The 22,064-nt window shown below is 37.4% G+C and overlaps 1 protein-coding gene across 2 annotated transcripts in view; it reads left to right on the top strand.

The window, feature by feature from the left end:
• Positions 1–1,058: 1,058 nt before the first annotated feature.
• The window catches only part of acvr1c (activin A receptor type 1C), a 120,211-nt gene continuing 99,205 nt past the window's right edge, over positions 1,059–22,064 (top strand). For both annotated transcript variants that reach the window (XM_079821942.1, XM_079821943.1), the window contains exon 1: positions 1,059–1,232. In XM_079821942.1, the coding sequence (XP_079678068.1) occupies positions 1,169–1,232 (64 nt within the window). In that variant the 5' untranslated portion in view covers positions 1,059–1,168. The remainder of the gene's footprint in view (positions 1,233–22,064) is intronic.

Below are 22,064 nucleotides of genomic sequence, written 5' to 3'. Positions count from 1 at the left end.
AAGTATCTGCTGCTGTACAGGAGGAGAATGAGGGAGCTGGAAATTCGATTTTATCATTTGAGTACCCCGAGTTGGGAAGTTTTCAAGACATTAAGAAGAAAGAACTATTTACATAACGTGTGTAAAAGTTACTCATCAGACTGTGTTAAGAGGAGTGAAGACGTGGAAGTGGTCAGAAGTGTTTGGGACAGATTTTAAGGCATGCTGGAGGTCTCTTTATAAGTTGCCTGTTGAAAAGCGTACTGAAGACCTGCAGTGGAGATTGTAGTTCGGGGCTATAGCTACGAACAGACACGTGGCACACCTGAATCATACCAGCAGTGGGGACAGAGTGTTTAATTTGTGGTTTAGAAGAAACGGTTAGTCACTTATTTATTGATTGTTTAAGGTTGAAGGGAGTTTTTAATTTTTTAACGTTTAATAAGGTTTGGAGAACCATTTTTCTTATCAGAATTTTATAAGTGGACCAAAATATAATTTTCAGGAAAAGAGGAAGAAATGTTTACTGAATTTTTTGTTAGGGTGTGCAAAATTGTCTATCTGGAAAACTAGGAAAAATAAAATGTTGGGGATTGGTTCAATAAATGCTGAGATGGTTTTAAAAGGGATGATAACAGCTAGAATTAAGATAGAGTATACATATTATAAATTGGTAAACAACATTGTAATTTTTTCTGAAATTTGCTTGTTGGGGGAAGTTCTTTGTGAAATTGGAGAAAATGAAATGTTGATTTTAAATTTGTAGAATGTAATTTAGTTTGTAAAATAATTGTATGATTTGAGGTAGAAAGACAAATGGTCTAATAAAGAGATTGTTTAGCCTCTCTCTCTCTCTCTCTCTCTCTCTCTCTCTCTCTCTCTCTCTCTCTCTCTCTCTCTCTCTCTCTCTCTCTCTCTCTCTCTCTCTCTCTCTCTCTCTCTCTCTCTCTCTCTCTCTCTCTCTCTCTCTCTCTCTCTCTCTCTCTCTCTCTCTCTCTCTGTCTCTCTGTAATCCTCTTACATTGAGCTACAGGAGGAGGAGCAAGTCTCTCTCTACGTGTACAGTCGCTCTGGGATTTATTCAGAGTGGAGAAATGCTAGCAGTCACTGTGGAAATGCAGCAGATTAGAGTTGTGGTGATTTTGTCCGTAAAGGTGGATGTATTGATGTGCGGAGAGTGACTGATGTCATGGCTTATCTCAGGTGCTCAGAAGCGGCGCTTTTACTCTTCACTTTTGTGGAACTCACTGCAGGTACAGTTTTTGCCCTGTCAGCTCATTCTGTACTGTATTAAACATGTTTTGAGACAAAATGGAAGTATATTTACGGCTGCAACATATGCAAGTAAAGTTGAGTTCATAGTCAGAACAACCTGGTCTGTTATCTTCTTACTGTATTTAGATGACCTTTACATTCTGCTATGATTATGTTTAACTTACTGTTTTAGACTGACTCTGAGCATTATGTAATGAATTGGTTAAAGTCAAAAGATCAAAACATTAGTGTCTGGAGGTGTTCACATGTGTGTCTAGTCCACATAAAAGCACAGACAGCTTTAAAAATGTTTACTCATTGTGAATTACTAATTCACAATGCACAGGCAGATGCCTACCAAGGGCATTTGTTTTTGTCGACTGAACATGTTCAGTCTGCATTTGTCGGGTCATGGTCACAGAAAGTGATGTTCTGTAATCTGTTGATTGCCTGCATTGGTTAGCCTCTGACGGTGCAGTGTGAGTTCGCTTTAAAAAGGCATTTACTTTTCACAGTCATGAGTTAATGGCCAAATACAGAATTATATTTTTATTTCAATGCAGTTGAAATGAGAAGCAGCAGAGGTAAATGAAAAGAGTTGCTTGACCTTTTGTGTGGCATATTGTTAGTGAGTATTCAGTGAAGTATTAAGGTTTCAATATAAATTGTCATAAAAAGATAGTAATAATAATAATAATAATTGTCTACACCTGGAACTGATCTTTAGAGTTGTGCTATTACAGAGTGGAATTAAAAGTAAATATTGTATGAGTGATGAATCTCTTCCAAGTTTACGTCATGTAGAGATTGTCCACTGTAACCCGTCTCCAGCGTGTTGCCTCCGATCTTTCGAATATTGCACTTTAATAATTATTTAATCAACATCATCCTCAATAAACCCGTCTCCGGCGTGTTGCCTCCGATCCTTCGAATATTCCGATTTATTATAACCTCTGACCTGTAACGTTGCCAGAATAATAATCATACGCTGTTTGTTAATTGTGCTCGAGGAGAACTGGCCCCCCGACTGAGCCTGGTTTCTCCCAAGGTTTATTTTTCTCCATTAGGTCACTTGATGGGGTTTTGGTTTCCTTGCCACTGTTGCCTCTGGCTTGGGGTGCTCAGTTGGGGACACTAAATTTTTCTAAATTGTTCAACTAAATATCCAAATAAATCTAATTATTAAACTAAATTAACCATATTAACTAAATTACTGATCTAATTACTGATCTAAAGCCCACACTGTCACTGTATGATAATTGAAATGAACTGATGACATCACCGTTTTCTCCAGAATGGCTATACGGCTGAATAAAATTGTTGCATTATTTTCTTGTTTAACACTGTAAAGCTGCTTTGAAACAATCTGCATTGTTAAAAGCGCTATATAAATAAGGTTGACTTGACTATATCAAAATCCTCCACCATTTCTCTTTAAAAATTTAGTTTTAGATCTTCTAATCCATGACCGGTATTTTGTTCTGCTCTATCCTCTGCGCTTCTGCGTTCGTCAATACACATGCGTCAAGGGTTCAAGGGTTACTCTTTTAGCGGGTTAAGGGTTAGTTATTTTAGTCTAAAGTTTTAAATATGGATATTTTTCTTACACAAACGTGCCACTTCGCTTCAGAAGGCCTTTATTAACCCCCCAGAGCCATGTGGAGCAGTTATATGATGGATAGATACACTTTTATGGACTTCAAAAACGACACAACCATTCACTACCATTATAAAGCTTTGAAGAGTCAGGACATTTTTAAATGCTCAGATTTTATTCGTCTGAAAGAAGAATGTCATATTAACCTAGGATGACTTGAGGGTGAGTAAATTATGGTCTAATTTTCATTTTTGAGTGAACTAACCCTTCAAGTTGATTTAACTCATCGACTACAACTCCACACCAACTACATAGATTTATCCAGAAACGTCCAGTAGCATTCTAAAAGTTTTAACTTCTTCCTGAGTCTCTCCATCAGACTCCGGTATGAACATGTAATGATGAACATCGCTACTGACAATTTCTGACATTTTGGCTATGTGACATTCTCCAGTTTTGTTGTTGCCGGACTATCCGAAGCACAAGCTGTAAAGGCTCCACCCTCTTCTGCAAAGGTGCCTGGGAGCAGCAGCTCATTTGCAATATAAAGGGGCACACACAAAAGCTGCACGTTTTTGCTCACCCAAATAGGGGTGAAACTTCACAAACACATTCTGGGGACACTAGAGACTTATATTACTTGCGATTTGATTCCGATTTTGATTTGATATTGATTAATTTGGATAAATATCAGGTACAGTAGCTACATAATTTAATTTTTCTCAAGGAAAAAGTATTTTACAGAGAACATATAGGGAGCCCTGCCAGCTGGTTAAAATTTACAACTTAATATAATGTGTTTTTTTATAATAATAATGTTATAATATTTTTAAATGATATGAACTGTGCAATAAATATGTAATGTAGTGCATATATTAAGCAAAATAGTTACTGAGGTAAATATGTTACGTGACAAATAGTTCTCCAGTAGTTTTATTGACCTCTTTCTGCGGTTGAAACACTGATTGATCAATTACATGAGACATAATACAGTACATTTTGGTAAGTTGTACTCTAACTTCTAATGTTCATTCGTGGTTATAGATATATCGATAGTAGATGCCTCATTTTACTGATCCGTGCAGTCGATAATGAGGCATCTACGTATACAGATATGACCACAATCTAATTTGACCTCACTCTCCGGAAGTTATGGCGGAGCTCAGAGATGATCGCATCCCTCTGTTAAGAGGTAAAATAATAGCATAAATACTGCTCGGTTTCTCGCAGAAACTGATCGTTTCGCTAGATAAGACCCTTTTTCATCGTCTGGTATAGTTTAAAGCCCTTTGAAGCTGCTCTGAAACTGTCATTTGGACCTTGAACCGTTTGTAGCCCATTGAAGTCCATTATATGAAGAACAACCCTGGACTGTTTTCATCCAAAACCTTAATTTCTTTTCGACTGCAGAAAGAAAGACATGGACATCTTGGGTGACATGGGGGTGAGTAAATTATCAGCAAAAGTTTATTTAAAAGTGAACTAATCCTTTAACTTGTAGTAAAGAGGAAGAGATGGTCAATTTATGTGCCGCTTGAACTGAGGCGCTACAGCGATCACGTCACATTTTAGAGTACCAAAACATTATTTATTGTTCGAGTTCCGTAATTGACAAAATTTGAACGCTGAGACTGTTTCATATCAAAAGTAACCTGCTCTGTCTTGTCTGTTGGTGTCGGTGTCCTCTTTGCTTAAAGGGTTAGTTCACCCAAAAATGAAATTTCTTCCATTAATGACTCACCCCAATGTTGTTCCACACCCGTAAGACCTCCGTTCATCCTCGGAACGTAGTTTAAGATATTTTAGATTTAGTCCGAGGGCTTTCAGTCCTTTGAATGTAAGTGTATGCACACTTTGCTGCGTTCACGACGCCACAGTGACGTTACTGATGTAAGACGCTGTGACGTGTTATCTGGTATCTGCTATCGTACCAGATAACACGTCACAGCGTCTTACGTCAGCAGCATCACTGTGGCGTCGTGAACGCGGATTCAAACAAAACCGGAGGAGAAGACACTGCTTAATAAAGTCTTAGTTTTTGTTATTTTTGGACCAAAATGTATTGTCGACGCTTCAAAAGAGTCTAACTAACCAAATGATGTCACATATGGACTACTTTGATGATGTTTTCATTACCTTTCTGGACGTGGACAGCAAAGTGTGCATACACTTACATTCAAAGGACTGAAAGCCCTCGGACTAAATCTAAAATATCTTAAACTGTGTTCCGAGGATGAACGGAGGTCTTACGTGTGTGTGTAACAACATTGGGGTGAGTCATTAATGGAAGAAATTTCATTTTTGGGTGAACTAACCCTTTAATGATTTTTCACTGCGTGAGAAAATGGATGTGTGGCATCCATAAGGTTTTGTATAAAAAATGCAATGCACCAAAAATTGATGCACCTCTTGATGGAAATAACATCACAACATTTATTTCCATAAAGAGTTGCATCAACTTTTGGTCAAGATCTTGTATTGACAATGCAAGAGTCAAGCACTCTGTAAAGTCTCTTCCAGCCTTTAGACTTTAAAGACTTTAAATTAATTTAAGGTCTGGACTCAGAGGTGCCATTTCATGCGTGAAAATTATTCTTCATGCTCCCTCCCAACCATTCTTTCACAATTTGAGCCTGATGAATCTTGACATTGTCATCCTGGAATATGACCATGATGTGTCTTCCTACGTGGTTGTTTAAGAAATGAAAAGCTACACAATCCATCAATTAGGGTTAAAAGAACTGTTGCCAAACATATAACATGCTAGAAACATAATGATCCATTCATAGACTCTTAACTCTTTCCCCGCCAAACACAGAATTTTCCGTTATTTGTGAGAAAACGCTTCCCTACCAAACACGGAATTTTCAGTGTTTTCACTGTTATTCGCTAGGGCAGGGCTTTTCAAACTTTATGGCCAAGGACCCCCAAATATGATGAACCTTTATGAGGGACCCCCTTCCTAAATTCCATCTATTCTTATGTACGAAAAAACATTTAAGCTGTTAGATAAATAGTAAGTGTGACATTATAAATACAACATATTGTTTCCCAACTTAAATTGGCTATTAATGTTGGACATATAAACCTGAAGAAGAGCATTTTCAATTAAAATGTATTTGTATAAGCAACTTTCACAATAAATGTATTGGTAGTGTGTTGTCTTACAACCCCAGTGAGCAAAATAAAGGGGACTACAGTGAGAAAAACTCACTAAAGATACAAAGCAAACATACACAATTCTGGAATGTATACGGCAAGAAATGAAACATTTAGAAATGAAACGGTTAGAATAATCAGTAGACTTTATCCATTTTTGCTTTGTCTTTTTATTCTCTTAAATTTTCTGGGGACCCCTTAGACCCTTCTGGAGGACCCCTGGGGGTCCCCTAACCCCAGTTTGAAAACCCCTGCGCTAGGGGACGCTATTACGCATCTTATGAATGATTACAGAATCTCCTGAGAATCTCAAAACACAGGCGAAGAAGTTGCAAAAAAACAAGCAATCGCATGTAAGCAGATGCTTATGTAAAATAACGTGATCATCAATATTAAACAGCATATAAATCAAAACTGCCTAATGTTACTGAATGAAATGTCGACCCAGAACGAGCTGTAGGACTGTGCAAGCAGTAGGCGTGTTGATGGACTCAATCTACTCCATCTGTGTTTAATCATCGCTCTGAATCTGATCTAGATGTAGTCTTTGACAGAAACTGATTCCTCGACAAAATAATGATTTTCTCAGCTTTTTGTTCAAAATGTTGCTTTTTTTATGAAACTTCTTTTCATATATTGCATGCTCAGATATTCATACAACAAAATATTCTATGGGCCATACATAACATTTTTGTGAAAATGATCAAAAACCCTGGCGGTATGGCCACTTTTTTAAAAAACACTGGCGGGGAAAGAGTTAAGCATTTGCCTATGAGCGACTTTTTTTTTTTTGGCCAGCCAGTGTATTATTGTATCTTCCACACCTACCTGGGGATGATTTACGAACTGCAGGGTGTTGTGATGGACGTACCAGTGGTCTAAGGTGTGCTAGGACCAATCTCTCCATGACCATTATATGGAAGGTTAGTGCTAGGTTAGTGCCGCATTGGAGCTCTCCTCCAATTTCCTTCTGTAAGCATGCTTGCTCTCCTCAAGTCTGTGTTTTTAACTCTTTGTACTCGCTCGAGTTTTGTTCGGTCTCTTGACCTAAAAGCCCTCTTTTTTTATTTAGTAGGGCCTTCTAGTCACTGCTACCCAAGGTTTGTTATTTGGGTAGGGGTGGAGTATAGTCCATACAGAAAGTAATGCACTCAGAGACACAGTCAGTTAACCCATTAATATCCTCACCCAGTGGTTCAAACAGGGCATTCCAGTCAGGTGCTTCCAGTGCACCACGCAGTGACTCCATAGCCTCATGGGACCATGTCCTCACAGTTCTCACTATAGCTGGTTGCCATTGTACAACAGTATGATGTATGATGGTGTGAGCAGTACTACACGTTTAACGACAACGGTTTGCCTATCGAGACAAAATCCATAACTTTTTGCCGGCATGGTCTGAAGATGGGTCTGAGTTTAATTTAATGAAAATCGGACCAATGATCTAGGAGGTGTTCGAAAGAGTAGTTGTTCAATGTAATTCAAACTGACCAACCATGGCATAATGGTATCATTGCTCTCTGTATAACTGAATGAATCTTTCCAAACCAGTTTCATTACAATAGGAAAAATTATTTAAAAACTATTAGCGTTTTTGAAATTTCATTATAAGTTTTGACAAGGTGGTGCTTTTGCAAAAAAATTTGTATACCTTTGAAGCAGTGGCCTCAAACTCAGGGCCCAGCAGAGTTTAATTCTTGATATCAACAATTGAATTCTTAATATCAACAATTGAATTATTGATATCAACCATTTAATTCTTGATATCAACAATTAAATTCTTGATATCAACAATTAAATTCCTGATACCAACAATTAGCATTTCTGATATCAATAATTTAATTGCTGATATCAAGAATTAGCATTTTAACTAGTGAAAATTTAATTGTTGATATCAAGAAATCAAATCCTGTGAATGAATAAAAGTCAAAACGGCTTGCCATAGACCACTGCTTTAAAGCATCATGCCGAAGACACATACTTCAGAGTTTTGTAAAGATGTCATTGTGTTTGTTAAATATAGTATTTTATAACACAAATCAGAATAGCCAATGGAGTAACGGTCGAGGAGTTAGAATTTTTTTTTTTTTCTGAATTTGTTTTGGATCAAAAATAATTTTGTTTCTAGCCCTTATGGTTCAAATGTTATTAGCATAAACATAAATGCAACTTTTGACAGTTGCTTGCACTAGAGCGATTGAGTTAGAGACTCAACATTTGCTGTGGTTAATGTTCAGACTGTCTTCTATCTAAAAACAAAAATGTGCCAAATTTCATAACTTTCCTGCAAGCAGTTCTATGGGCTGCCTTAGACTCAAGAGAGGAAGAAGAAGAAGAAGAAGAAGAAGAAATATAGCCCAAGTGGCAATCATCGGGGTCCATGCACAAATTGCCCATGTGGCTGATTAGTGATCCAGTTGAAATGTATCTTAAAGATGTGGTTTTTAAAGCAAAGTCCATCTTGAATATTCACTAAAAGTAAGGGTTTTAATGATGTTTGAACACACAGGTATCAAAAAAAGAAAGCACTCTCTGATACTGTTAGTACAGTGACCGGGAGGGGACATGCTTGGTTCAGTTAGTTTTGTTGTATTAATTTGTGGTAACATGCGTCATATTAATTTGTGGTAATGTGATAAGTCATGACCACAAGATAATTTTGTCGAGGTAATGGCATCATGTCGTGGCTACACGATGTAAAGTCGCGGCCTCAAGATCATATGTCGAGGGAATTATATATTTTATATATTCCCACAAATGAATGTGACGTTCCCACGAATTCCAGGTTGCTATGGTCGCACAGATTGTTTACGCATTTAACTCATGGCCATGAGAAATAGATATTGTTCCCTCAAAATATGAAGTCGTGGCCATGAGAAAAATATATTGTTCCCTTGAAATATGATCTCGAGGACAGAACGTTACATCGCGTGGCCACAACATAAAGATCTCCTTACCTCGACAAAATTATCTTGTGGCCACAACTTATCACGTTCCCACAAGTTAATATGACATTTCTACGAATTAATATCTCGTGGTCACGGCATATATTATGACGTCAAATGTGTTTATGGGACTTTTTGACCATTCTTCTAGAAGCGCATTTGTGAGGTCAGGCACTGATGTTAGACGAAGAGGCCTGGCTCACAGTCTCCACTCTAATTCATCCCAAAGGTGTTCTATCGGGTTGAGGTGAGGACTCTGTGCAGGCCAGTCAAGTTCCTCCTCACCAAACTCACTCATCCATGTCTTTATGGACCTTGCTTTGTGCACTGGTGCGCAGTCATGTTGGAAAATGAAGGGGCCATCCCCAAACTTTTAGCAATCCAGTCTTTTCCTTTTCTTTTTCTTTTTTTGCAATCCAGTCATTTATATTTGACAATCCAGTGAAGTGACGAAATTTTGTCACAAGCTCTTACTTTTCATTGGTTAAATATTTACAAAACCCACAGACATATCTAAAGGGAAATTATGAAATGGAGATACAAGGTTTCCCACCTGACAGCGACGATATATTATCCTGAAAAATAAAAAATAAATGTCTAATTTTAAATGAACAGCATTTTTTTTTTAAATTGACTGACAACTTAAAAATGTTTTATTGGGATCTACAAAAGTTAAATAAACATTCAATGATCTAAATGCATTTCTCAGATTTATATGTACACTAATTATATAAAACTATACTTTCAGTACACCATAGTTATATAACGGAACTAGATCAATACATTTATTTCCATTCAAAGGGATGGAAACTGATAAAAAAAACATTAGGCTTAAAATATTTCTTATCCTGTGGCTCTCTCTAATGGACAACATTAATATCACAGCCTTCATCTTTCCTTCAGCCTTCATATTTCACTTGAAAGCTGATAGTTTAGAAATTGCTGTTAGCCTCCTGGCTCCTGAGTCCTGAGCATCATACACTATACGTACGTTTTAAGAAGTTTGGAGTTTTGCACACAAGATTTAGGCATAATAGTCATAACGCGCCAAACCAGACAAATATATGTATACAAATGTATCTGTTAAAGGTTTAATAGCCTAGATCAGAATTCTTTTGATAACTTTTTGCCAGCATGACCTAGAGTTGATGTCTGCAATGTTTGGTGAAGTTCTGAGAAATGGCCTAGGAGGGGTTCAAAAACGTTTTTGTAAACAAATTATAATGACAGTTTTAGTATTGTTCAGGGTTTAAGCAATGACTCAGAAGAAACAATGATTTGATAGAATTTGTATATAATTTAACATTTTGTAGTTCTTGACTCTTGACCAAAGTTATAATCCAAAATGCAAATTGCCATATTATAATGACATCAGAGTCGGGCATATGTGTGTCTATGCTCCCGAGTAGTGGTGCATGATTGGGACCATCCTGTGGAGTTTGGTGTCTCTGATGTCCATGTTTTAAGGCAGATAAAAAGAAGGAAAATCAGTACAAACACAATAGGGTTCTAGCACATTTTGGTGCTTGCCCCAAATAAGAACACTTACAGATACAATAGGTGCTTATGCACCTGCGTTGCTTGGCCCCTAATAGTAATAATAAATATAGCTGCAAGCAGTGATTATGGGGCAAAGCACAAAAGAGGTGAAAGGGGAAGCAAAAGAAACATGGCAGGGTGTTATCAGAGCATTTAAAGTTGCAGTCACTGATCTATATAGAGAACTGGATTGCTCATGATGTTATAAAAAGTGAAGCCACCGTGTCACCATATTGGTATTCCTTAGTTAAGCTCACACATTCCATTAAATCATTAAGAAATGAGAAAATATTGCCTATCAAGACACTGTTTTTAAATATGAAGTCTCTCTGTATATTCTTACAACGCAAATGTCCTAAGCATGTAAATGGTTCTTTGTTTAAAGTCAGGAATTTCCCCTGCTTATTAAAAAGTTAAATTCATATTCATGACAATAGTGAACACTCGGTGGGCAGACGAGACACTTCAGCATATGTATTACAAATGTCAAAGTGCGCATTCTGAATCAGAATAAAAATGTATGCCTTGTAACCTGAAATTGCCTTGAACTGTTGTGTTGTATTTAGGGATGCACTTAATCCAGATTTTTGGGGTTCGGCCGAATACCAAATCCACTGGTTAAGATTCTGTCGAATCCGAAACCGAATACCGAATCCTACTCCCATCCTCAGTCCATTATCACAGTAAACACATTAATGAAGTAAACAACGTCCACAGCAGTGTAGGGATGCTCACCCGGATAGCAGACCAACACTGAATCATCGTTGAATCAATGTTAATGCATCAACTAAAATATAATTGAATCAATGTTGAAATTTAACATTGATTTTTCATCAGGTTTGCACCCTGAAATAATGTTATTTCAACGACGAAAAATAGACAGAGATGGCCATAAAATCTATATTTTTTCAACTTTAATTAAATCACTTATTTAACACTGAATCAACATAGAAACACTATAAAATCAATCTTGCTTTATGTACAGCAGGATTCTATGCCAGTTCATTTTCATGTTAGGCTGCAATTTATATGATGTTGTATCAAAAAGTCACTCAAAGTAAACAACATCCTTCAGTTTACATGCAAATGTATTTATTTATGCCCCCACAGTTTGAACAGGAAATCTCACATTGACTTAAAACAATAACATTTGGAATTCTGTAATTGTGGTCGGCCCTTTTGAGCTTATCGCACAGCTGAAGCAGAGCTACGAACTGATTGTCCCATTTCCCCTCACACGCCAACAGGGCAATTAGCTCGTACCTCTGCTTCAGCTGTGCTATACCCGCACGAGGGCCGACCAGAATTACTGACATGCCAGAAATTCATCCGACGTCTCTCGTTTCTCCCTGTACACGGGACAAATATGGGATGACTTTACTATCAAAATGATTAATAAATACACGCACAATTATCCATGAATTGTGAATGCAAAACTTGTGCTGCGCATGCATTGCATTCATTGCCTCGTTTGTGAGTCGATCCTATTGTCTCAAAATCCAAATGAATCAAATAGGATCAACTCACAAACGAGGCGATGAATGCAATGCATGCTCAGCACCGGATCCACAGATGCACATCTTACTCGTTGCACGCACAGATTAATCATTTTGATTCTAAAATCATGCGAACACCTCACAACAAATGACGCACGACAAAGATGAAAATCGAGTTGCATGAGTCAGAATTCGGCTCGAAATCGGACGAAAATCGCACTGTGTATGCCCAGCTTAAGAAATAAAGATTAATAAAAAAAATATGATAGGGTTTTGTGAAAAACAAACTGAAATTAAATTCAATGTATTAAAGAATATCCTGGCTGTTGGTTGTGTATGGAGGGCATTCACGTGACTTTATTAACGTCGCAGTTCATTCTGACTCGCCCAGGAGAAGCACACAAGTTGTAAGAAAGAAAGATAAATAAAAACACGTAATGAAAATTGAGATGAATTGTATTAATCTTTTTGTACTTACCTATAAAAAACACTGTTGCTGTCCTGTCTCTTTCTTGCTTGAAGTCTGTTAAGCCGTGCTTTGATCTGAAAGTGCATTACCGCCACCTACTGGATTGGATTGTGGCGCATTCGATCGGTAGGGGAAAATATTCTAAATTCTTTATTAACCCTGTATTCTTTAGATAAATAATTCAATGTATGCAAATTATACAAGAATTTTAAAATAATAATAATAGCCTAAATTTTATAATTTTAAAACAGGCTATGATTCATATTACTGACCACAAGAATACAGGACTATGTGACAGTCATTATATATCTTTCTGCATGTGCTAGCTAGCAGAAAACACTGGAGAATTGGAGATGATTTCCATGATGGAGGAGATTTTAAAACAGTAATTAAAACATTAATATTAACAATATGCCTAATAATAATCAACTGGTTCGTCCCATTGAGTAAAATTTTTGGTAGGAGTTCTTTGTTTATCCACACACTTGTTGGTAGAGATTCATCCTTTGAGGATAATGAATGTGCCCACATTTCACAGAAATGTACCCAATTGTTTTGGATTTGCTTTAACATGTTGAATGATGGGATAGATAGATTGAGTAAGCCTCACCAGTGGAGAATTAAGCTGACCAAAAATCAACATTGATTCAATGTTTGTCTTTTCAACACTGAAAAGCATGGAATTATCAGCATTGATCCAATATTATTTAGCATTGAATTTTCAACATTGGTCCACTATTTTTTTTAGCATAGAATTTTCAACATTGATCCAATATTACTTAACATTGACATTTCAACCTCAACCAAATTGATGATTCTGATGGAATTTCAACATTGACTCAATGTCACAATGCTATCTGGGATTTTAACCGTTAACCGAAAGTAAGAACTTTGACCGATAATACTATCAGTTAAACGGTTTAAATGTTTTTGTTGTTGTTGTTGTTTGTTTTTTGCTGCATGGTTAAAGAAAAATATGCTGTATTTGTTCACTCACAGAGCCCGTTGACACGTGCAACCACGTCTAACCAGACATATTTCGCAAAAGGAAGCAATGGGAAAGAAGAAGCCTACTGTGTGGGACCATTTCGACAGAAAGGGTGACGAAGTTACTTGCAAAATATGCTACGCGGTATTAAAATACAGCAGTAGTACAAGCTCCTGACTGGTGGAAAGCAAATGAAAGGCGCTTCCCAAGGCTGGCCACTCTAGCGAGTCGTAATCTCTGTATTATCACCAGTGACATCTGAAGCCTGCTTGTTTAAGGCTTTTCTTAGTGTGGTTTTGGTCAAGTTTACTAAAGTAAACATTGTCACGTATGTTCTTCTCGCCGCTGTTTCCTGATGGTTTATGGAACAATTACCCCGAGTCGCCCTCTGCTGTTTCAAAGAACAACACAACGGCGAGCGCAGAAGTTGCGCGCAGTCAGCTGAGGCTCATGCTGCGGAGACAGATGAAAGTATAAACAAGTGTAGCATTTTAGGGTTACATAGCCTATATTATTAAATTAAATTTAGCTCAATAGGGAATTATGGGTATTAATATTTAGGGATTTATGATTAATCATAACAGGTTATAATCAAATCATAAATCTCCAAAATCACCCAAAAAGGGGGAATACGAGGTATTTATGCAAAATATAATATATATGGTTAACAACAATATATTGCAATTAATACGGATAAATATCTATATTAAATAATCACAGAATAACCTCTAAGGAGTGGATTATTATTTCCTCTGGTCCATTCCGCTTAACGAACGAGCAGTACAATCCTTATCAACTCTCACAAGGTCTTCTACCCAATTTTCGGGAAGTTTATCCCTTTGGCTACAAAGGACAAACTTTCCGAACTATGATATTAATTAAAGAATTAAATGATACTTATAAGAGCTCGTAGCTTAGATCTGACATTAAAGGGGTTTTGTGAGCAACAACAATGACAATCAAAACGTGGATACAATGGTTTTAATAATGATTGATACTACGATTACATACGACTAAATAAAGGATACATGTATATACAGAATAACGGAAAGTAAAGAAGGAGGATGAGAAGAAAGGAAAGGAAGAAGGGTATGATCGTGTCCGATCCGACACTTTCCCAAACGTAACCACTAGAGCCAGCAAGACCCATTATCACCTTAAACAGTGGTACAATATCTTAAAACGCATCTAAATTTTGCAATTTTGTTGCTAGATTTAGCAACTTTTCAGACTACCTTAGAAACTTTTTTTTCTAAAAGCACCTAGCAACAAATTTTGCAATTTTTAAAATTTATTTGGCAACTTTTAGCAACTTCTGGAAAGTGACTCTAATCCAAACTACACACGTACAAGCTAGCTCAATAGGCCAAGCGGTTCATTCATAATTCCTTAAGATCGCTGTTGAAATGTGGAAATCGCTGTAAAAACCGGAAGATCATTTAGGTAGCATATTTACGGAGCCCTGCATATGACATGCAGGAAAAAAAGTAGTAGGCTAAATCGTGCAAGCGATTTATAAATCGAGGGAACAAATAAGTAAATCGTGTGGATGGTTTAGCAAATCGAGGGAACAAATTTGTAAATTTTGCGCACAATTTACTTTTTTTTTTCTTGCACGTCATGTGTGGGGCTCGATCTGTACATATTAACTAACACATTGCTTTAATTTATTTTACAAACAAATCTAAATTAGCATTTCAAATAATATCTACGCGTTACATAATGGCGTAGTTTTGCCTTGCGATTACGTAATGACGTCATAGCGCAATGACGTCACAACGTCATTTAGCAACTTTTAGCAACAACTGGATCTGCCTTTAGCAACTTCCCTTGAAAATTTGTTGGCAACAGTGGTTCCTCGTGCGCAGTGATGGGGCGCGCTCTGATGGAGCGCACAGCCTGGATGGAGCGCTCTGCCGGCCGTGTCGCGGAGTGCGCCGCTGGCCGTGTCGCGGTGCGCGTCGATCTTCAAAGGAAACAACCAGCTTGGCTGGGCCGCGCGAGCCTGGGGCCGACGCCCGCGAGCCGCGCTGATGTGATGGGAGGAAAAGAACATTTGTCTCGTCGGAGTCCTTGCAAGTTGACTGTGCAAAGATATGCTTGTGTTACTAACCTTTAAAGTCCATTAACCTACGCCCATCTTTCCTGAGATGACCAATCATTGGTGTGAATTTCAGGCGGGAGAGAATTTCTTTGTTCTGACTTTATTACTCGATGGAATGTTCTTGCAGGAGGCCAGAATCAGTAAAGTTTTACTCCAAAAGGACTAAACATAATAATGGTACATCTCATAATCATATACTTTGTACCATTGACTAAGACAAAGAAAAAGAAACCTTTAGACATCAAACATGACTTGGTTTAAACACATAAAAGCAGTATATCTTCTTTACAGAGCCATTTTGAGCATTTAAGATGACTTTTACATCACACAAACATATACAATATAGGAAGCATGTATATACTTAAGAAATCATCATACATGTAATTTCTGGGATAGTTTAATTAAAGGCTATATAAAGAGGAATGCTTGTGTATGTGCGTGTTGAGGTGATTCTCCGGCCATACTCAACTGAGGGGTGAGTTAGAGGTCTGGCTGATTAGGATCTGATTGAAGCTCTGACAGGACCATCATCGTATCTTTTGGTAACACTCTGGCCGGTCATAAAACAGACAGTGGTGTAATCTAACTCAGACTTGTTGGAGCCATTGTAGCAGGGATACTAATTAATATGCAGAGCTGAGGAAGAGAAGAGCATCTCTGATGTTTCTCAAAACGACTCATCCCTTTGATCCTATGAGAGAGAGACTCCAGATGCTAAACAAGGCTTTAGAGGTTGTTTTCTGCCGCGGGTTTAACTGTCAACAGGCTGTGCTCCAGACTAACCCACATCACTTAGACATGTTACTTTAAACAAAAACAAAAAAAAACATACAAGGTGTGGATTGAGGTAGGCCTGCTATTTTTATTTGACAAAAAAACTATTCCGGTTCTTCAAAGCTTCAAACGGATTCAGTGTATTTTCGTTTTGTCATCTTAATTTGGTAATTATTTAAGTGAAAAATATTTAGTGTAGGCCTATTTATTTATTATTTTTATTTATATTTTATCTGTCTTTTTAACGGGTCACAGACACTCGTCAATCGTATTTTTATTTAATGCCAATTCAATATTACAATCTTATCAGTTAACTGTTAATAATCGGATAATGAGCAGCGGTTGTCGTTGGGAAAATTTAACCGAAATGAGCATCCCTATACAGCAGTGTATTTTTAATTTAATTTAATTTGAATTAAGAACAGGCAACATTATGCCAGAATGACTGTTCTTCCTTTGCCGTAACTGAAGTTGCTGCATTTTGGCTGCTGTCTGTAGATTCCCTCATGCACAACTCATATTCTTTCAGATGTTTCATACGCAAATGTTTTAACAGTGGCTATTGTTTAGCGTCCTTGCCACCTCAAGACAAATCAGCATTGCAAATTGAACATGTAGCTCGACTTGAATCGCCTTCTTTTGCCTGAAAGTACTGCCAAACAACACGTTTTCTGCTCACAAGTTACATTTTCACTTTCTCACAGCCTACTGCAGTCGAACGGTCCACCTAGTAAACACGTTCCCATAATCAACGGCGGCATCATTACGTTTGACCAGCGAAGCGCACGTTGTGCAAGCCTAGGGTTCGGTTCATCCCTAGTTGTATTGTTTTTATTCATACAGTACAAAAACTGCAAATGTTTCAACAACGATTTTTTTAACGGGCATGCATTCTGAAGCAGTTAATGATTTAAACGATGGTTAAATTAATAATTAATTCAACAACATATAGCCTACACAACACTTTACTCGTATGTAAACTCTAATTCTAGTAAAAGTACCCTATTATTATCCACAGATTACATATCTTTTTCAAAAGTGCTCTAGTTGAAATCCACAAAATAAGCCACAGAAAGGATTACTTTGCAGCCATTTTATATAATTTATGCATTTAAAGAATGCTTCCATTCAGTCACCTCTACGAGGCGTGCTTATGCTTGGAAGTGGAACCTGTTTGTTGAATGGTGCTCTTCTCAATGAGTCATTCTTTCTGCAAGAAGGGTTGGAGTGAAGGCTGTCTCCCTCCACCCTGAAAGTGTATGTTGCCGCTATCACCGCACATCACAATGCATTAGAAGGTAAGTCTGTGGGAAAGCACGACCTGGTCATGAGAGGTGCAAGGAAGTTGAACCCTTCTCGACCTCGCCTTATTCCCTCTTGGGACCTCTCTTTGGTCTTAATGGCCCTGCAGAGAGCTCCCTACGCTCTGTATTTACAAGGTAAAACCGTGGAGCAAAGATACTGGCAACAGTTGTTCCTGATTCTTTGGCATTAGACACCCAGACCTCTTTTCCTGGCTGTAGTATGCTGAGTTTTCTACCTCTCTTATGTTTATTGAAACGCTCTGTTTGCACTCTTTCTTCCCTTCTCTTTTGAGAAAATTTCAACAGTATCAGGGAGTGCTGGGTCTAGCAATGATGAGAGTGTGGGCACAGTTGCTTGCAGCCTTCTGCCCAAAATAAGCTGGGCTGGGCTGGGCTGTACCCATTCTGCAAGGGGGTAGCTCGATATGCTAGGAGAGCAGGGTAAGGGATACTGGCTTTCTTGAGAGGAGCCTTTACTGTCTTGACCGCACGGTCAAGCCTCTCCATTGCTCTGGGGAAACTTGTGCTTGGGCTGCTAGTAACATGGACAAATCCATACGAAGCAGCAAAGGATGCAAATGAGTCCCCAGAGAATTGTGGCCACATTACATTTAGAAATAAATTATACATTTGTGCAGTTTTAAGACATTTTGATATACTTTAACAATTTGCTTATGCATCCCCTACATTATTGTAGACCTCAGTTGAAAAGTAATGTGTGTTTGGGACAGCAGAAAGAGGCAGTAAGTGCATGTACAGTCATGCAGGTGTGTTACAGACAGCCTTAGATTATACTAAGCTGCATTATAGAGCTTTTCACTTCAGTGTGAGAGTAAGAACCTGCTTACATAACCTAAAAACCTCACATCACATGGCACAAATAGCAACGGGCCATGGGTTCTATAAATATAGGTTAACAAGATTACTTATGTATTCCACTGGTTTGTTTAAGGTTATTTGTTGTTAGGCAATAGAGTGGTGCAGGATGATGTAAATTTGTAGGCTAACCTGAGGTTAGCATGACTGGTTCCCTTGACAAAAACCCAAAGGATTTTTCCATAGGCTTTTGGATTATCGCAAAGTTATATGCACAACAAAAGTTTATGATACTTGCACATTATGTCTATCAAGATAATTTTCACAAATGAAAATTTTTATGAATTTTGAAGCCTAAATGCAATCACCATGAGTAAAAAGCTAAAGATAGGCTATAAACGTACTACACCAAGGTCCTATGACTTCAACGTCACCACCACTAAGCTTCTGACAAGTCTTTCAGTTTTTATCTGAAAAATATTTCCCCAGAAATTTTAGTTAGAATAGTTTATAAGAGCACAATTATAAGCATAAAAATGATGTAAAAGTGGACTGAGCTCATCTGTTCAGCGTGATGATGTTTAATGTCTCTGACAGCCTCTTTAGTTCCGTTTAGCCACTTGTAAGCCACCACCTTTTTTAAGACATAAAGCAACTTATGAGTGGGCTAATACTGATGTATTTTATGTTGTAGAATATAACGTGAATGTGTATAACGAGCTTGTGTTCATCACAGACCTAATTTCAGCCATTTAACCAATAACATAAAATAAACTCATTGACTTCGGAACAATGCAACCGGAAGTGCTAAAATGTTAACTCGTTTCCAGGTTTTGGCCTACAAAAATGCGTCATCCCTGCACCACTCTATATCAAGACAAAGGACATAAAAGAAAGAGTCACTTTGTACTCATTGATCATTGTGTTGGGGTGTTGTACCCTTTGCAATTTCACTTAAATGTCAAATGATTCAAAATTGTATGAACTTTCATTACTTCTAATGCTGCATTCACACCAAACGCGAATAAAGCGTCAGGAGCAAGTGATTTCAATATTAAGTATATTCAATATTAAGTCAATATTAAGTCAATATTAAGTCAATGTTAAGTTAAGTTGACACGCGTCTGGAGGATAGACGTGTTTCGCGCGACGCGATTCTGCCTCATTTGTGCGAAAGACGTGAATTTGCACGTCTTGTGCAATATGCGTCTGACGCCCGAGTTGAAAATTTGTAACTTTGCCGTCAATTCGCGCCACGTTAACCAATCAGGAGCCTGCTGATATTTGTGCAATTATGATCCATTAATGACCATTTTAAATAATATTTTTCCCCTAATGTTTATTATTTATATTACAATTAGTGTAGTATTTAAGGTTAAAATAGAGAAACTGTTTTAAATTCCAATGCATAGAGACAAATTAGAGGCATCTGGTGACCGGAAAATAATATTCACATGTAATGCCATGGTTTAACCACTCTTTAATAAATATACTTACAGGGCTGTAGGTCTAGTCTACTTGTTCAAAAGAGTATTGCCGGTCATAATTTCATACTTTTTTGTAGGTTTTGCATTTGAACATTATTTAGACATTATCAAACACATTTAATTTAGTTTTATAAATGTTAAATGTAAAAAAGTTAATTACATCCCTAATGTTATTTTTTGATGCTTACATAAGTATACACAACAAGTGAATATTAATGAATGCAAGCAAATACTAAATTTAACCAATGAAAGACATTTAAAATTAGCGTTAAAAAAAGAACCAAATGCATTCAACAAATCTCTTTTATTATTTTATATATCTAAAGAGATGCTCTGACAAATGCCGGAGCACTTGATCCACTCACCGAAGTGTGTCCCAAAGATTATAACTTTTTTAACACAACACGGTCAGTTGGTCATGGTGGGGGCTTAGCCACTATTTATAGAAATAAATTCAAATGTCGCCTACTTGCCACAGAATTGTTTTCTAGCTTCGAAGCACAGTTATTCAAGAAGGATGGCTGTAATTTTTTTTAAATGTATACTTGTTTACAGACCCCCAAAGTATAAGTGAATTTTCTGATTTTTTATTCTCTGTTGTGCCAAAAGCAGGTAGGCTTTTGATATTTGACGATTTTAATATACACATTTGTTGTCCTTCTAAACCTATGGTAAAATAATTTTTACAAACTATTGATTTTTTTAAATCTTACACAGTCTGTTCTTGGTCCTACTCATAATCAAGGGTATACACTCGATTTGATTTCATCATATGGTCTTTTAGTTAGTGATGTAGGTATCAAAGAATTTTTTTTGTCTGATCACAAGACTATTGTTTTTAACATAGCCTAGATGTTTGGAGCCTTGAACCACATTATGTGCCAGCAGCCCGGTTTGCTCGTTCTTTTAACTCATCTACATCTGGACAATTCTAAGATGCTTATATAAGTTCCCCGAAATTGAGTCAAATTGTTTTGGAGTTAGTGAATATGTTTTCGTGTTTTTTTGCAAAAAAATTACTTTCTTCTCACAACACTGTTGGACGCGGAGATTTGTTTTATACCCTACTGAGAAACTGGATAAGGAGAGGCTTGATGAAGAAAATAGGGATTATTATTTTACTGGCTTTGATCCATCTGAGTTTGTGTGTGTTTGAATCACCTCAGGAGTCGGTAAGAATCCAATATTCCCGGGAGTTTCTTTTAAAATGGTACAAACCTAACAACGTGAAACAACCAGCTGGATTTGGCTATCCTGATTTGGGAAGTTTTTCACCTGTTGCTGTTGGACAAAAACAAAATCGCTCGCGACAAAAGGATTCTACATTTAAAATTCGGAAGAGAGGACGGAAAGGAGGTGTTCGTCATAAAATGAAAAAACAAATTCTTTCTAAAATTCATCTCCCTACAATTTTGTTAACGAATGTGCAGTCTCTACGTAAAAAGACGGATGAGCTTGAAGCTATGGTGAAATTCCAGCATGACTTCAGGAATGTTTGCGTGATGGCGTTCACGGAGACGTGGCTCTCTCTCGAGCAAATGAGGATAATGCAGAAAGGGAGCTTGAACGTGTGATTCACAAACTGCAATCTGCATCTCCCGCACACACCTCAATTTTGGATTTGTGTTATGGGTCAATTAAAGGAGCTTACATGTCATTTGGGAAATCACCTTTGGGAACCTCAGATCACAATATGGTTTTACTTGTTCCTATAAATAAAACTGTTCTGAAACGTGAAAAGGCAGGTAATTAAGACGAAAGACTGGTCTGAAGATGCTACGTTATGTTTAAAAGGGTGTCTGGATTGTACGGATTGGACTGTTTTTATGGACTCTGGTTCAGACATTGATCAAGTAACAGATGAAATTTGTAGTTAGGCTATGTGACATTTTGTGAGGACATGTTAATACCTGTGAAATCGTTTAAGAAATTTCCAAACAGTAAACCGTGGGTTACAAAATCACTCAAGATTCTTCTGTCAAAAAGAAATAGGGCTTTCAAAGTATACCAAATACCGTGGAGCATTATATGCTAAAAAGAGACATTAAGTGTGAAATAAAGAGGGATAAAGCAGTTTATAAGGAGGATCTCGAGTTCAAAATGAAAAATGGACATTATAATAGAAATAGCTTGAACGGTTTTAGTTCAGATGC

This window comes from Gobio gobio, assembly GCF_949357685.1.
Source record: "Gobio gobio genome assembly, chromosome: 7".
Lineage (NCBI taxonomy): Eukaryota > Metazoa > Chordata > Actinopteri > Cypriniformes > Gobionidae > Gobio > Gobio gobio.
The sequence above is the reverse complement of the archived record's forward strand: the minus strand, read 5'-3'. Positions and strand labels throughout refer to the sequence as shown.